Consider the following 17,435-nt stretch of genomic DNA (forward strand, 5'->3'; position numbering starts at 1 on the left):
GGAAATTGGTTATATATGGGAATTGAGCAAATAAGTAAATATACTGAGGATAACCAGAGTCAAGTTTCTCGCTGTTGGAGAAGGGAGTTACAAATAAGGAAAGGGGGAAACTAGAGAGAAATCTGAGGTGTTGGGTTGGAATTGTGGGTATTAGTGTGAACTCATGCTTTTTAAAATATATCTATCCATCTATATACACAGATAGATAGATACAGCTGTATGTGTGTGTATGCTTGTGCGCATATGTACTACTTTCCTATTTACAAAAGGACTTAGATGCAACGACATCCCAAAAGGGATGAACAATCAAGCATCCAATCTTGGTTTCTAAATACCACCTTCCACTAAAAGGAGAATTAACTGATTCCAGGGCTGGGGCTAGGAAAATTCAAGATGAGCCTGGAACACGTTGTGTCTTTTTGGCACAAGTAAGAAAATACTCAAAGAATGGTGGGGTCATGTCCAAAGGACAGAGGAGCCAGCTTGAAGGGGCTCCCACAGGCCAAATCTGGGAAATTTAAGCATTAAAATAAACAATGATATGAATGAATTGCCTCTTATTGAATAAAACAGAAATTCATGAGCTCATGCTGACATAAATACAAAAGGAATAAGCAAATGGGGAGAAGGGAAAGCTCTTCCCCACAGTAGGATGTCAACCATTTGGCCATAATCAGAGTGGTGGTTAATTCAGGCAGAAGCTAGTAATCAATGCTAAGCAATATCTCCTCACAAAATATTAATTAAAAGGAAAAATTAGGCAATTTATGGTGAAGGAGTCTGGCAGACACCACCTTGACCGGGTGATCAAGGTAACATCACCAGTGGTGGGACAGGTCACACCATCTATCTACTGATGTGATGCGCTTGGAAAAGCCCAGCATCTTTTCTATAGAGTCCCTGCCAGGAGGGCATGACCTGGGTCTGGACATGAGGAAAGATTGGACAGACCCAGGTTGGACATCCTTCAGAATGAAAGGCTTTTACTCTTTGAAACTGTCAAGGTCATGAAGACAGGGCAAGCCTAAGGAAATGCTTTAGAAAAAGAATAGTTCAAACAGTTTGGAGAATAATGAAAATGGGAATATTCATAGAGAGAAAGAGGGTGATGGAGCAAACGTGAAAAACAAGTTAACAAGTAGAGAATCTAGGTGAAGGGGATACAGGACGTCTATGTCACTGTTCTTGCAACTTTTTTTGCAACTTTTATTTCAAAATGAATTTTTAAAAAAGTTTTGTGTGTATTCATCAAATTTTTCTGGTAAATGTACATATGTACATACGAATATTTGCGTACATGGGTATACATATATCCAGGAGCTCAGGCCCCAACCCAGACTGATTAAATCAGAATTTGGGGCATTGGTACCCAGGCATGTGGATTTAAAAAAAAAAAAAAAAAAAAAACTACAAAAACTTCCCAGGTGATTGCAGTGTGCAGCCAAATTTGAGACCCAGCGCTGTATTCCAGCGGGTACGATAATCACCCGTGGAGCTCGTTAAAAACAGATTCCTGGCCTGGCCTCCAGCGAGTGGGACTGGGTTTGTAACGAGCCGGGCCGGGGAATGGGTGCAGGTGGGCCAGGCCCCCGCCCGCCTCGTGCGGCCCCAGGTGCCCTCGACAAAGGGCCGGGCCGCCCGCCGGCCCCCGCGCGCCGCCATGGACGCCGCGCCCGCCCTCCTCGGGGCCCCGCAGGCCGAGGTGCTGGAGGACGTGCTGCGGGAGCAGTTCGGGCCGCTGCCCCAGCTGGCCGCCATCTGCCGGCTCAAGCGGCTGCCCTCGGGCGGCTACTCGTCGACCGAGGACCTCCAGCTGGTGCTGGAGCGGCGGCGCGTGGCCAACGCCAAGGAGCGGGAGCGGGTGAGCGCCCTGCCCCGCGCGGGTCCCCAGGCCACCCGGGAAGGGGCCGACTTCCTCCCCTCTCCCCCTATACCCGCTACCCTCCCCACCTCCGCATACCCGGTCAGGACCCGGGCACCCCCTCACCGCCCACCCGCGGGGCCCGGAGGCGACTTCGACCTCCTGCAGGCCGGCTCGTGTCCTAGCTTGGGAGAATGACCGTGGCCTTGTCACCCTCCGCCCTCGTCCGGCTGCGCGTTCGCTGCTGCTGGGGTGGCCGCCCCACCTGCTAACCCCCCTGGACTTGTGCAGGAACCGGGTCCTGGGAGGCCCCTGACGACTTCAAAAATCTCTCCCCTCGACAGGTGCTTTTAAAAACCCTAGAGCGCGAGAGCTGCGCTTCAATCTCACAACATCACGCGCTTGGGGTGCAAGGGGCCCCCACCACCCCTTTTGCCTGATCTCTGCCTCGAAGCACAAATGGGGTGAGGGGGCCTAATGGAAGTTACTCTTTTCCTTACTTTAAACAAAGAAACACAAGGCCCCTGGGTGCATCCAGACTCCCACTCAGTCCCCTGTCAAGAGAAAGTGTTTTCCAGTCAGGCGGGTACGCGGTAAACCGCCGACCGGAATGGTCCTGCGGGCCGTGGTCGGAGCGGCATCTACTGGTAGCTTTTAGTATTTCTAACTAAACTCGAGCCCCAAACTTGTCAGGTCCGGTCTCCCTTCTGCCCTTTGCAATCTTTGGGTTTGGTTGCAGCGGAGGCGATACTAGAGGGAAGGCGGGTGGTGGAAGAGGGAGCGGGCGCACAGTTAGGCCTTGGACACGAGCAAGTTCTGCTGGCGGCTGTTCCTATGCGCGCCGGGCCCTTTAGAAATGTAGCCCCGGTGAATCGACTAGGAGCTTTGTTTGGAAAAGAGTGTGAGGAGAAAGGACCAAGTAAGAATAGAAGACTTAAGAGAAAGTTGGGAAAAGTGCAAGAGTGGAGAAGCATGGTTTTACCAGGCACTAGACCCTTTATGAAAAGAACCCTGTGATGTGACGTGATGATGTGGCCCTCGGACAGGATTCTGATCCACTATTTTGCGTTTTAAGTGGACCGTTCCGCCAGGAAGGAATTGCTTTCTGCAGAGAATTGGTCCTGGTGGTATCCACTATTTTGAAACTAGTGACTTTTATTCTTCTTTATAATGATAAAATTAATACACTTGGAAACTATGAAAATGACTAAATAGAGAATGGAAACACCCATAACACAAATATAACTACCATGAACTATCATGCATGTATATATCCGCCCAGTCTTTCTTTCTAGTAATGTGTGTGCATATATATAATTTTACAAAACTGTGATTATCTAGTACATATCTTTGTATTTTTTTCACTTAACATTATCAAAAGCATTTCCTCATATTCCTAAGCCTTCTTTCAGAGAATGGTTTTTAACTGCATAGTCTGACTATAAACGGACCAGAACTTATCCAGTCTCCTCTTGTTGGACGTGTATGCTTTTTGCAGCTTTTCAGTGGTACATAAATCTATGTCCATGTCTGATAATTGCTTTAGAATAAAAAGCTAGAAGTGGAATTACTGGGATATCTATAATCTGATGACTTTTGATACAAGTTGTCCAATTGATTTCTAGAAAAGTTTACTACTTTTTATCACATTTTACAAGACACAGGACTGTTCCCTTTTTTCCATCCCCAGTGCTGGGTATGGTTACCAAAATAAAAATGTTACCAGCTTGGTACATGAAAATGGTATGTAATTTCTGTTTTAATCTATAGTTCTTTGATTATTGAAGTTCAATATTTTCATACACATATTGGTCACTGTGTTCTGCTGTGAATGGGCTGACCGTGTCAGTGGTCCACTTTGATGTGGGCTGGGAGGGGCCTCTTGGTATAAGTGAGTATATTGGCTTTATGGTGTAGTGGGAGCCAGTTCTTCCAGGGCCTGTGTCCCTTAGGAGAGTGGTCTTCAGAGTTCCAGGCCTTCAGAGCCGAGGGCTTAGACCCTGGAGATTCAAAAAATAAAAATAAATGAGGCGCCTCATTCTACCTTTCAAGTTTCGCCAACACGCAGACTCCATGGACTCTAACACTTGACTCTATATCATCAACTCAGCTGGGAAAGAGGTTGAAGAGTTGATGGCACAGTGCTTGAGTAGACGGGTGTTTGTACATTTTATTCATTATCCTCAGTACCACTTATTGAGGATTTTCTATGTGCCAGGTCAGGAAGAAGTGTTTTATGTGTAACTATGTCATTTAATCACCACGAAAAAGCTACAAGGTGAGTATTTTCCACTTTGCAGATAAACCAAGGCTTGGCGATAATTAAGTATCCCACACACTCTTCTAAAAGCTAAATAGTAGGTAGAGCTGGGTTTTAAATCCTGAGGTATTGACTCAGAGCTTTTGGCCGCTACCCCTACTGCCTCTACTTACATTGCAGTGGGTATACCCTTAGAGGAAGAGGAGGTCAATGTGAACACAGATGCTCCTTCCAGCCCCTCTGCCCACAGTGCCGAGTTGACATTACTCCCCCTCTCCTGCCAGGGACTGTGCTGTAGGTGGAGTGGCAACTCTTTGGCATGTGCCTGCTTAGATTCACCACCCAGGCAAGAGAGCTGTGGAAATGAGCCCTCGCAATCCCCTTCTGTGGTTTGGCGGGGGGGGGGGGGGGGGGGTGTCTGTACAAATTAGCTTCTCTGTGTGTCACTGTCCCTTGTTCTTTTCCAGATAAAAAATCTCAACCGTGGTTTTGCCAAACTGAAGGCACTGGTGCCGTTTCTTCCCCAAAGCAGGAAGCCTAGCAAGGTTGATATCCTTAAAGGTGCAGTTGAATACATCCAAGTTCTCAGTGATGTTTTGGAAGGAGCCAAAGACTCGGAGGTAAAGGGTTAAGAAGTTAGAACAACGATATCCACCGTTTATTGAGCCCTTTCTATGTGCCAGGCAATTTTATGTTCCAGTGAGTTTATTACAATCCTCTGAGCTGTTTATGATCCTTGTTTTACAGAGGAGGAAACCAAAACACAGGGAAAGGCCATGCAGTTAAGAAATGTCGGGGCTGGGGTCTGAATCCATATCTGTGTGAGCTTTGGAGCCAAGTTCTCGACCATCTATGTACTTACTTCCCGTCACTGTCCAGGGCATCCAGCTCCTAAGTGCCAAATCTTTAATAGGACCGTGACAGCTGGGGCACGAGAGGAGGCTTCTGTAAACCCACTCTGTGGTGGTGGTTTCCCTTTAGCAGGACAAACATCGGATAGGATACAGAAAGGAAGACGCATTTCTTTCCTGAAGTGTCCTCCCTTGGGAGAGGCCCTCCCTGAGGGACAACACTGCTGGAGAGCTCAGCAAAGGTCTGGTGATACCAATCTCACGGGGTTTTGAGACAATTCAGTGGGACAACATAAACGAACCTGTTTTGAAAACTGGAAAGCACCCTAGTGTCACCACCATTATCAGGGTGCACAGCTCAGGAGTGGCTATTAGGCGGTGGAAAGCGTGGGCTGGTTTTATGGACTCATTCTGTGGAGAGGCAAATCTTGAAGGCCTGAAAATGGATTAGTCATCAGAAGAGGTAAGATATAAAGAGAAAAGGCCTTAGAAATGAACCCTAAGTGACACCACTGACAGGAGGAAGGAGGAGCCATCAGAGATAAGGTGGCAGGAAGGTGGAGAAGCACGATGGGATCCTAAAGTCAGGGAGGGAGGCGTCTTGGGAATCGAGGGTGGGAAGTGATGTGAGGAGCTACAGCGAGTCCAGGAAAGGCACCCAGGCCCAGCATCTGAGATGTGGAATAGGAGTGGCCTGGAAGTCAACTCGTAGGGGGTTGAGGGGGTGTTATTAGTAAAGATCTGGAGTCCAAGCAGAGGGAAGTGGCAAACTTCAAGTCTGTTCAACTCGGAAATCTGAAACTGGAAAGAAGGATCAAAAAACAGGGAAGAAGAAAAGCCATTAGAGACAGTGCAGGTCTTTTCTGGGTTGCAATGTGATCGTGTTTAGGGACAGAAGAGAAGGACAGATACTAGACAGAAGAGAAACAATCGTTCTAGAAACTTAGAGCAGAAATAGCCGGTACTTTTTAGTTTTTTTTCTTGTCCACTAGTTCGACTTAGGTGTCGACTGGGAGGGTACATTCTGCAATGGTGGGAATGGATTGTCCTATTGGCCAGATTGGACGGTCGGGTTGTGGCATGGTCATGGTGTTTGCACACATGCAGGTGGCTGTCTTAGTTTTTCCTTGCGTGTAAATTGTATGACAGAAGTGCTTTGTTTTGTGCTACATTCAGTATAAAATGTAGGATCTGTTCCATGCTATAATCTTTTTAATGCAGTTACCCACTGCACAATATTTTAAGGTTATAGAAGAACAGAATGCAGTCTATTGAGCAATGATTTTCTCTTCATATTAACTTAAGCATTGCTCTTATCTCTTAAATGAAACTTCACTGGTTAAAATTTTGAAATATATTGATTTAAATCTTCAAAATCTGACTGTCCTACTGTTTGACAACTAAATATGGTTTCTAGAAACAACACCCAGATCATCAGAACTATAGCAGCAATACTTCTGAACCACAGATATCCTTGGCTGGAGAGCTATCGAGAAACATCACCCAACACGCCAGCTGTGTTGTGGGCTTGAAGAACGAGGAGGAAGGGCCCTGGGCAGATGGTGGCAGTGGTGAGTCGGCATGCGCTTGTCGCTAGAGTGTGATGTCTACGACTGGAGTTACCTCCCCAACCAGGAGTTGGGTAAAGCGTTTCTTCTTAAATCACCATATAGATGTCAAAAACCTCAAAATGCATCCCTTGAGGCATGTGGCATTTTCAGTGCTAAAACATGCTGGAAACAAGATCATTTTGTGAAAGCACCTAGGTGGGGAGGTGAAATCTGCTAGTTTGCAAGATCTGTTATTATGTTCGCAAGTTAACTGGTAAGCAGCTCAAGGGGAAGGCAGCTCCTCCAGAATCACCCAATACAGACCAAAGCTTATTTTTTTATGACCCTAATTAATACATCAAAAGGTTTTGTGGATTCTGAGGTCTCCAGAAAAAGAAGTAAGTAGGTTGCTGTACATAAAGCTGCATAGGGAGACCATACACAAACATGCTGGCTCACACACACAGACACTTTTTGAATTGGCCTTGTTGGGAGGAAGCATTTTCTAAGTAATTACAAAGGAGTTTATTGGAACAGCTCTTATTACTTTGGCAGACTAACAAAGCCATTGGACATAGAAGCCTGCTTCTCCAAGTCTGGAAAGTGGACTTTTTGCCCTTGCTGTGTCTCAGTGTTTACACAAATGAGACCCCTTGCTCCATCCTGCAACACAATTGCTATTGAAACGAGAAGGGCTTGTGAGAATCTGGAACCAAGCGTACTGTAACAAGCAAGTTGCTTAGTGTGCTGTAAGAGACAGTGGGGGCTGTGGAGTCACAAATGATGGTTGGTGGTGAAAGGCAGTTTAGAACAGTAGTTGAGGGGCTGGCCCCGTGGCGTAGTGGTTAAGTTCGGCGTTCTCCGCTTCGGCGGCCCGGGGTTGGCAGGTTCGGATCCTGGGCACAAATCTATACCACTCGTCCACCATGCTGTGGCGGTGACCCACATACAAAATAGAGGAAGACTGGCACAGATGTTAGCTCAAGGCAAATCAAGAAATTGAGGATGGCATTGTGCAATCTGATTCCAAAGTTTCAAAAGTTGTGCAGTGCAACAGGTGTGCACATGCCATTAGTAACTAATTAAGAATGAAATAAAGATATTAAAAAAAGGAACAGCGGTTGAGTGTCGGCTCTGGAGACAGAATGCTGAGGTTCAAACCCTGGTTTTACCACTCGCTAGCTGTGTGACCTTGGATGAGCTACTGAATCTCTCCAATCCTCAGTTTCTCCATCTGTAGAATGGGAATGATAATTGTACCTACCTTATACATAAGGTAACTGTGAGGTTCAAATGACATCATGTCAGTGAAGTGTCTAGTGCAATACATGGTGTGTCAGTGTTCGCTTGGACACACATTATGAAGTCTGCTTGACTCACCGTGAGCAGTCAGTATTGATGGGTGAGCAATCAACAACGAGCCACCGGCATCCTCGCTCCGTTTGTAACAAGTGTTCTGGGTTTTCTCACTTGGCTCTCTCTAACGCTCCACTCTGGTTTGAGATCTTACAGGCTTCCTGCTGACTGGCTGGCCTTGGTGCCCATTTCTGATTTGATTACTGCTTTCTAAGGATTCCACATGAGCACATGCTCAGTCTAGATTTTCAAATTCTGGACACTTGAGACATAAACCTTGCCCTTGCCTTCCTTATATCCCTTGAGATATAAACCTTCCTGGCGAGGGGTTCCTCTACAACCCTTAGTAGACGAAATTCCTGTTGCTACTACATGAGCTGACAGGGAATGACTGAGAACAAAAGAGTGAAGATATGACCTGAACCGAACCTTGAACCTGGCTAAGTTAATAACAGTAATGCTTCCACGAATGTAAGTTTAATATGTACTAGATATAAGGCAAGAATCTTGCTTGCAGTTAATCCTCACTGATCTGTATCAGGTAGGCATCACCATGTCCTTCTTATGGTGAGCCACCTGGCTATTCCTTCCTGCCAGGCCTGTTAGACCTGGAGCAAAGCAGGCCTATGCATAGTTACACCAGCAACAAGGATGTACAGAAGGTCCTTGTTTCCCAAGGTTAATTGATCCTGGGAACAGGCCATTTATAGTAAATTGATTTAAAGTGGGGACTAACATTTTCTAGTAGGAAATAAAAAAGTTCTGATTGGAAATTTCTTTTAAAAAGAAAACAAGACACTTAATTTTAGGCTTTTAGCTAACCAAGCTTAAGCTATTAGTTGGAAGAGTGTGCTAATTCTTAGAATAAACAAAGAATCACATATTTGAGATTTTTATATATACATATAACTTCTGTCAAGTGTGACTTCCAAGGCCTCAATGTGGAGTGCCATGTTTCGCAGAAGTGTTTTAGGATTCCATCAGTTTTGTCAAGTGTTTCTCATTCTTTGACATTCAAATAATTCATTTTTAAAATAAAAACATTTATTCTGAAACCATAATAATCAACTTACAGAAATGTTGCAAGTACAGTACAAAGAAGTTGTTTCCTGACCTGTTTGAGAGTAAGTTGTCAACCTGATGCCCCATCACCGCTAATTACTTTTGTGTGCATTTCCTACAAATGGGGACATTCTGCTACATGACCACAGCACAGCCATCACAATCAAGAAATTAATGTTGTGGCATTACTGTGACATAATCCTCAGGCTCTGTTCAAGTTTCATCAACAGCCTCAATAGTGTCCTTTCTAGCGAAAGGACCAGCTGAGAACCATGAGTTGCACTTAGTTGTCATTTCTCTTTAGCCTCTTTCAGTTTGGAGCAATTCCTTGATCTTTTTGTGATTTTTATGACCTTGACACATTTATTGTTTTGTAGGATATTTCTTGATTCAAATTTGTCTGTTTCCTCCTGATTAGATTCAGACATGCATCTTTGGCAGGAACATCACAGAAGTGATGTGTTTTCTACTCATTTGCATCCTATTAGATGGGGCAGATTTTGATTTGTCCCATTACTAAGGATATTTACTTCGATCACTGTCTTAATGTGGTGACTACCAGGCCTCTCCACTTTAAAGTTAGACTTTTTCTTTTCTAATGGGTATTTTGTGGGGAGGTGCTTTGAAACTATTTAGATATCCCATTACTCATCAAACAGTCTATAAATATTTTTGCTTTGAAATATAGATTCACAGGAAGATACAAAGATAGTACAGAGAAGTCCCATGCACCCTTAACTTGGTTTCCCCCAGTGGCTGAATCTTATGTAACTATAGTACAATGTCAAAACCAGAAAATTGATATTGGTTCTATGTGTGTAGTTCCATGTTCCATGTCATTTTATCACGGGTAGATTTGTGAAACTACCACTGTAGTCAAGATACAGGACTGTTCCATCATCATAAAGCCCTTTTATAGTCACACCCACCCACTGTCCCCACTCCTCTGCTCTCCCTAATCTCTGGCAACCACTAATCTGGTCTCCATCTCTCTAATTTATCATTTTGAGAATGTTATGTACTGTATGGAATCATACAGTACGTAATCTTTAGAGACTGGCTTGTTTTTTTTTGCTCAGCACAATGCTCTTGATATCATCCCAGTTGTATCAATAGTCTGCTCTTTTGATTGCTGAGTGTTAGTCCATGGTATGGACGTGCCACAGTTTAACCACTCGCTTATTGTAGAACATTTTAGTTGTTTCTATATTCACTTCATTTTTATATTATAGACACATGGTTTTCTATTTAATTCAGTGGATTACTAAATCATCATATAATATCATATAATATTTCATGATTTGTTATTCAAATTATCCTCACTGTGGCCAGTGACAGACCCTTCAAGTGGGCTAACTTTCTGTTCCACATGTCACCATTGTTCTTTGATCACTTCCTTTCCGGCAGAAGATGTTCTGAGCTTGGGCATCTTGTACTTTCCCACCTCCGGCCCTGGAATGAGCCTTTCATCAAGGACAGCCCATGTGTAACTCGCCTCCCATCTCTGTGCCATCTCCTTCCTGCACGGCTCTTCTCCTCACCCCTTTTGGGCTGGAGCACCTGTATTCCTTTGCTAGGGCTGACATAACGAAATACACAGACTGAGTGGCTTAATTTCTTAATTTCTTAACAGAAATTTCTCACGGTTCTGGAGGCTGGAAGTCTAAGATGGAGGTGTCGGCAGGTTTGGTTTCTCCTGAGGCCTCTCTTCTTGGCTTGCAGATGGCCTCTTCTCTGTGTGTGCCCAAATCTCCTCCTCTAATAAGGACACCAGTCAGGTTGGATTGGCACCCACCCTAACAGCCTCATTGTAACTCAATCACCCCTTTTAAGGCCCTGTCTCCAAATACAGTCACATTCTGAGGCTCTGGGGGTTAGGTCTTCAACATATGAATTTGGAGGGGACACAATTCAGCCCATAACAACACCATAACAAGCTGCCCCTCCACAAGAACCCTCTCCCTCTCTGACATTCCACCAGGCCACTCCCTCACCCCACGCATGGATGCCGCCTCACCCTGCTTGGGCTCTGGCTCACCATGTCAGGGCACCTGCACACGGGGATGCCTGCCTTGCTCAGGTTGGGCTTCTCCTCCCCATGCTCCATGGGTCCTCACCTGGACACCCTCCTTACCCAGTTTCGACCGTTCCCCTCATCTGCTTGGTCTCCGACATCCTGTGCTGGGCCACCTCCGTGTGTGGTTGCTAACCTCACTCTGTTCAGGCTCCCATCCTTCACTCTGGGCCCCCATGGCTCACCCTACCTCACTGTGACCCAACTAACAGCATTAGGACTGAATTGTTCAGGAGGGGGAAGGTAAATCGTTTTTTATCTTTCAAGTGCCTAGTGTGTGACTATCTGTCTGGTTAGTTTTGTCTTTGTAAATAGATTTAACTCTGACATCCTTATTTGCATGTGGCTTGAGCAATTATTCAACATCGCTTTTACTAACTTTATCAAAGCTTCTGTTTTACAATCAGGAACCAGGATGGGTCAAGATAAAGGACCAAGGAAACAAAGCTCAGCTGACCTTTATTTGCCTAACAATCCTCATCAGGGGTCAGCCCAGTTTACCTGAAGGGGTGACTACATAGGGTTTCAGGATGCTGGCCAGATACCCTAACTGGAGACGTGGGCACAGCTGACGTGGCTCATTGGACTGAAATGCTTACGTACAGAGGGGCTTAGGATTTGGGAGGCAGGCTGCCTCCAGCTTCAGTTTGCAGGAGTGGCACCCTTCTTCCTGCCCTTGGAGAGGATCTGAGGAGTGGAATCCTGGTGCTGGCAGAGATGGGCATTTTTGGGGATTTGAGGATGGGGTCAGAACAGGCTGTGCAAGATCAACAATATTTCTGAGAGGCAAAATCCCAAATGAAGTACATAAGAATCTGCTGATGGCAGGGATGGAGATTAAGCTCTCTGGCCAGAGTAGGTTCACTTGGGGACTGAATCAGCAAGTATGTGGCCATGGAGAGGGCTGTGAGCCATGTGAAGCTACAGCGATCTGTATCGCCTTGGTAGCGATAGGGATTAATGTCAAGGTCCAGGCGAGGCTCATTTAGAATTGGACTTTTCAGATTTTGCTGTTTTGTGATTGGGCATTGCTAGGGGGCAAGATGTTCACTAACCCACCATTGTTTATTCCTTCTATTTGTCAACCTTGGCTATAGCTTGGCCATTTCACATTGTGCAAGGCTCTGAATTTTGTTTAGTGTTGTGTGTCCTGTAACGACTGTGTCCCATGACGAAGGCCATCCTTAATGTTGGAGTGAGATGCCGATTGTGCTGGAGTCAAAGGGGCTCTGGAAAGGGCTATATGGATGAACAAAAGTGTCTGTTACAGGGCCTGGATGTGCCACCATCATACACTTCTAAATTTTGGCCTGGATTCTAATTTTGGAAAGAGTTTCTGAGAGAAGGAAGCCTGTATGGATGGTAGATTTCCACTACCCCCTCTGCAGATCGTGGTAATCTGTGTGTGAAATTGACCACTGGGGACATTTCTTCTAATAGCATTTTAAACTCTGAAATGAGATGGTCTGGCTAGTTGGGATGAATTTATTAGCACCTTGGGAAAGCTCGGGAGCATCCATCTTCTGTCTTCCATCTTACATTTTCCCAGGTAGTAGCTCTACGTGAAGCAAAAATTCTACCACGGTGGTGTGGTCGGTCTAGGCTTTTCCTTGGGAAGCACATTTGTCTGATGGCCTAGGGGGCATATTCTGATGAGTTTAGCCAGCAGAGTATTTTAAAAAATTGAGCTGCCCATTTGATGGGGTGAGTGGTCTCTGGTTTGTCAATCATCACCACCCCTTACTGCATCTCCAGTTTAGGCATTTAACTTTGCAGCCCGGGACAAGGGCACGGGGGCTCAGAGGGAAGGCTGCTCCAGCGGTTGCATTTGGCTCTGGGATGTTATTGTGTCTTGTAAACTTTGGGGGTTAGGGGGTTGGTGCTGTGATGATATGGATGCTGGTCGTTCTCTCTGGAACTTTGGAAAGGTGAGATCTGGGGCATGGAGGACAGGATCCATCTATTTTGGAGTGATGCCACCTCTGATGGAGGATTCCCCAGGCTGCAGCTACTCAGGACAAGACCCACCAGCACCTGACGAAGAGTCGTAAGGCCCAATCTGATCAAGATAAGAAGAAAATGTTAGAAGGAAAACAAAGTTCTATTTCTTTGTGAAAATAAGAGAGGGAGATTTCTTTTGTTGAAACTCTAATTTTTCTATGGGGACAAAAGATTGAATCAATCATGGAAGTGGGTTTATTGTGTGCGTGTGTGAGTGCTCGTGAAGTTTGGTGTGCTTGACAAGATCTCTCCCTGGTATGTGCTCCTAACCCTGTCAGTGAGCTAAGGATAATGAGAGAAAGCCAATAATTTCTTTTCCATTTCTCTGACATATAGTGGACCTGGTGGCTAAATTAATTGGAGTAAGTCCTTATCTATTCTAGTAGACTTCTTAAGGAAATATTTACATGAGTTTTATAAAAGGTCCATCTCATTGGTCCCACATAGATACAGAGGAGAATGGCAAGAATTGGATGGAAAGGTCTCACAACGGTGGAGGCAGGACTTCTCTGAGGTGCCGCTGACCTCTCTTGAGACAGCCACCTCTTTGATTAGCAGAAAACTACCACATGCTTGGACCACATAAGCTCACCCCGAGGGAGGTCAGTGTGTCCTCCACCCTCTCCCCTTATTCTAATCCCTGGGTTACCCACAGCAGATCAGGGACAAAATGGACTCCAAAGACACAGTGTTCAATGTAGCTCTTCTAGTGGGAGGGTAAAGGAATTTTAAATACAACTTGATTGTTTTTAGGAACACTTCTGGTCCTTTTTGGATCACTCTCTTCCCTTTTGGAAGACTTTTCTCTCCAGGAATGCATCCTTCCAGCAACTCTGGTGTGGAAGATGGGCCTGGGGCACCTGCCTCATTGGGATGCTCTGAGGTGAGAGGAGCCCAGGGGCAGAGTCCCCCTGCATCCTGCAGTTTGGACCAGATCCCCAAGGGAAGAGAGAGACCACATGGGGCTTGGTGACCAAAGCCCTGCTCATTATAAAGGAGCTTCATTTGCTGGAAGATCATCTGTATGGTTCTCCCTCCAGACATGAGACGGCAAGGCTGTGGCCACAATGCTGGGTTCTGATTGCTGGGTCCTGGCTGGACCTGCACACATCGAAGCAGGATTGACAATTATGAGCACTGTTTAGACCGAAAGAAATGTAACTACTTTCTACACTGTACTCCACTTGTTCTGAGAATACAGTAATACCCGTATGACTCAGATGGTGGGAAAACTTTTTATCTTGCCCCATGAAGGTCTATCTTCTTTGAGTAAATACTGAGTCAGTTCAATGTTCAGAATCCCTATGGGGGCTCTTTGTCACTTAAGCAATCTCCCCACTCCTCTTCTCCTCTAGGTGCAGTGGGGAGTGGATGCACTGTGGGGGCAGGAATGGGAATGCTCGTGTGTGTTTCCCCACCTCTGACGCCAACTAGTCCTCTGGCCCCCAGTCTTGGGTGTTGTTGAGCTGAGATCCGCTGTGGATGTCCATGGCCCCACCGTGGCTTCTCTTCTCTAGGCCAGGCTTGCTGGGCCTTCTCCACTCAGAACCCAGGGCTCTTCTGGTCTCCCTGGCTTTCCCACTCCCAGATGGGCTATGCAGCTACCCTCAGGCCCATCTACCCGAGGCTGTCCCTCAGCCATGTGGCCACTAAACTCCTGTGGGTGCAAGTCCTTGCTTTCCTCAGAGTCTACTTCACCTTTCCTGGGTCCTATTACCTTACGTAACTCTTCCCCGTCCCTGGATCAAGGCCCAGGATGGCATGGTACAGGGGTCCTTCTCAGGGATCAGGCAGCTTCTACACACTAGTTCTATCCTTTCTGAAGAACTGCCTTCTGCTGTTTCAGCTTTCATCTCTGGTTTGGGTTGTAGGAAGTCTTGCCCACATCATATCTTGCCTCCTCTTTGGGATGCTGCTCTGTGACTACCTGATGAGCAGCCATCTAAGCTCTGGCCCAGCAGAACCCACATGTTCATTATTCTCCTTTTCAACAAAGTCAGCTTCTTTCAGATGAGAGCCTGGCTTTTCCAGACTATTGTTAAGCTGGGAACTGAGCTCTAAAGCTGAGTGAGCAAGGAATTCTGGCTGGTATCTATCTACCCATGTCCCCACCACCCCCAAAGCTTGGCTCAGTGGGTGGGGGGAAATGTACATTGGATAATATGTCAAATTATCCAGCTACGCAGCCAACAACAGGAGTGCAGCCACCTTATTGAAGGAGTTGAGCGGCAAGCTGGGTTCCCTTTCCTCAGACCACCCTCTTGGACCTTCAACTCCTTGACTTACATGAGGCCAACGGGCATTTTTTTTCATGAACTGTGAGAATTAGACAACAATGATAAACTTTAAGTTTTCATATTCTGATACTTAAATATTACATTCCTGGAATTTTCCAGCTAACTCTTAAAACAAAAACAAGGCAATGATCTATAATACACTAGACTATATGCTGATAGGATTAAATTATCCTTAAACCCTTCAGGTAAACACAGCAATATATGAATTTGTCTCTTAGGTTTAAAACATTCTGGATACATAAAAAGATAAAAAAAATTTAAATAAAACTTCTAAAGCTAAATTTGAATTCAAAAAAGAAAGCTTGATCACATGTATAGTGGAAAGACTTGATCAAGATCAGAAAAAATAGTTGATAGTTATTTTGTGCTATTCCTGGCAATTCATACATAGTAAACTAATTTTCACAACCACCCTGTGATGTACAAACAATTATAGCCATTTTACACATCAGGTGTCGGCACAAATAACCAATAACCTATTCTATAGATAGGAGAGAGAAGGTGAATTTTACTTGAGCCATTCTGAGGACTATAGCCCGGGAAGGCAGTCTCCACAAAGGAAGAACGTGTTCTGGAGAAGCGTGGTTTTCAGTGCAGTTTTATACCTCTTTAGAACAAAGAACATATATCAAACACACCCAGGATACATACTCATCAAAGTTTCACAGAGATACTCAGTTTCAGATTAGCAGGTCAACATGACCCTGATGTCTGGGAAAGGAAACTTACCTTCAGGAGTACTGATACTGGCATGTGGAAAAGGAAGTATGCATCCTTATGTAGAAAGAGTGCATTCTTTTACTTTGAGATAATGCTTAAAGCAATCTTTACTTTAATGGTGAAAGAAGACGTAAAATGTATGTTTGGTAGGCCATAGGTCAGGCTTCTTTAGTTCAGGCTGAATCAGGTTTAAACCAGAATAGCTACCCCATATACCTCAATATGTCAAAATTTCTTATCACAGGAAACTAAGGAACAGAAGTAACTTTCCCAATATCCAGTGAGTCAATGAGTGGTTGGAGTTGAGGGATGTGGGTGATAGCGGTAAATGCTTTAACTGCCTTTCATTCTAACAAAACTCACCCTTGAAATACGAGTGGACTAGGAAATAGGTAAATGTGTTTTTAAAGCTAAATTAAACCATTTGATTGCAGTATTATTCATAGTGATATACATCTGGGTTCCAATATCTGAACTGCATGACCATGATTTGAGTGACTTTATTTTTCAGTCATGGATTTTTTTTTCCAGTTGAGATTCCAAATGATTTTAAATCTTAGTAAAACCACTGATGGAAATATACTAAAATGCTTCCAAAATTTTTTCCTATACAACTGAATTAAGAAATTATCATAAAGTATATAATATTGTGTGTTCTGTTTTTCTTATTCTATCATTGGCATGTTTAGAGGTTACTGTATAGTCTTTATAACAAGTTCTAATGGTCCATTAAATGGGACAGTTTTATAATTGTTGGACATTTAAATTGTTTTCAGTTTTTCTCATAAACATGACAAATAACCTGATACGTTTAGCACTTTCTGTATTTTTATTCCCTAGGATAAATTCCCAGAAGTAGAACTCATGAAACACAAGTAGGTACAACCTATGACTTGATGCACGGTGCCAATTTATAATACCATCAGCTATGTAAGAGTGCTAATTTCATCACATCCTTGCCAACAATGGGATCTATTAAAATGATAGAATGTTAATGAGTAAAAGATGGTATCTTTAAATTTAAACATCTTTGATTATTAGTGAAATTACATTTTTTTTTTTACATATTTCTTTTGTGAACTGTCTGTTCTTATCCTTTAGCCATTTACGATGGACTCTTTTCTCTGTTTCAGGCTTCCTCAAGTATGAAAAGTGAAAAGGCGGGTCCAGGGCTACCTTCTTGAGACAAATAAATGCAGTCTTGAAAGTTTTGGAGTCTCTTTGTTAAAAAAAAAAAAAAAATGTGGGATAATTCAAAGTTTAACAATTACTTTTCAAATGGTCTTGTCTGTCACAAATTGACTCAACTCTACTTTCTCCTTAATTTCATGCTTTGAAGAAATAGGCTTCAGTGCCTTCAGCCTTCACGCTGATTTCTCAACCCCTATGAGGTTTCCATCCTC

General features: G+C 44.4%; 1 protein-coding gene across 1 annotated transcript; it reads left to right on the forward strand.

The window, feature by feature from the left end:
* The first annotated feature begins 1,660 nt into the window (after window positions 1-1,660).
* Window positions 1,661-17,226, forward strand: FIGLA (folliculogenesis specific bHLH transcription factor). Its single transcript, XM_087436415.1, has 5 exons — window positions 1,661-1,861; window positions 4,589-4,741; window positions 6,390-6,543; window positions 16,873-16,907; window positions 17,166-17,226. The coding sequence occupies exons 1-4, from the start codon at window positions 1,661-1,663 to the stop codon at window positions 16,875-16,877; spliced, it is 513 nt and encodes a 170-aa protein (XP_087292541.1). The 3' UTR covers window positions 16,878-16,907; window positions 17,166-17,226.
* The last annotated feature ends 209 nt before the right edge of the window (window positions 17,227-17,435 follow it).

The sequence above is a fragment of the Ceratotherium simum genome, chromosome 11 (genome assembly GCF_057802395.1).
Source record: "Ceratotherium simum simum isolate JZ-2026a chromosome 11, ASM5780239v1, whole genome shotgun sequence".
NCBI lineage: Eukaryota > Metazoa > Chordata > Mammalia > Perissodactyla > Rhinocerotidae > Ceratotherium > Ceratotherium simum.

Excerpts from the sequence above, each read along its gene's own strand:
- FIGLA (XM_087436415.1), top strand. The coding sequence starts at position 1,661 with ATGGACGCCGCGCCCGCCCTCCTCGGGGCCCCGCAGGCCGAGGTGCTG. Across the intron at positions 1,862-4,588 it reads ACGCCAAGGAGCGGGAGCGG|ATAAAAAATCTCAACCGTGG; the intron begins GTGAGCGCCCTG and ends GTTCTTTTCCAG. Across the intron at positions 4,742-6,389 it reads AAGGAGCCAAAGACTCGGAG|AAACAACACCCAGATCATCA; the intron begins GTAAAGGGTTAA and ends TATGGTTTCTAG.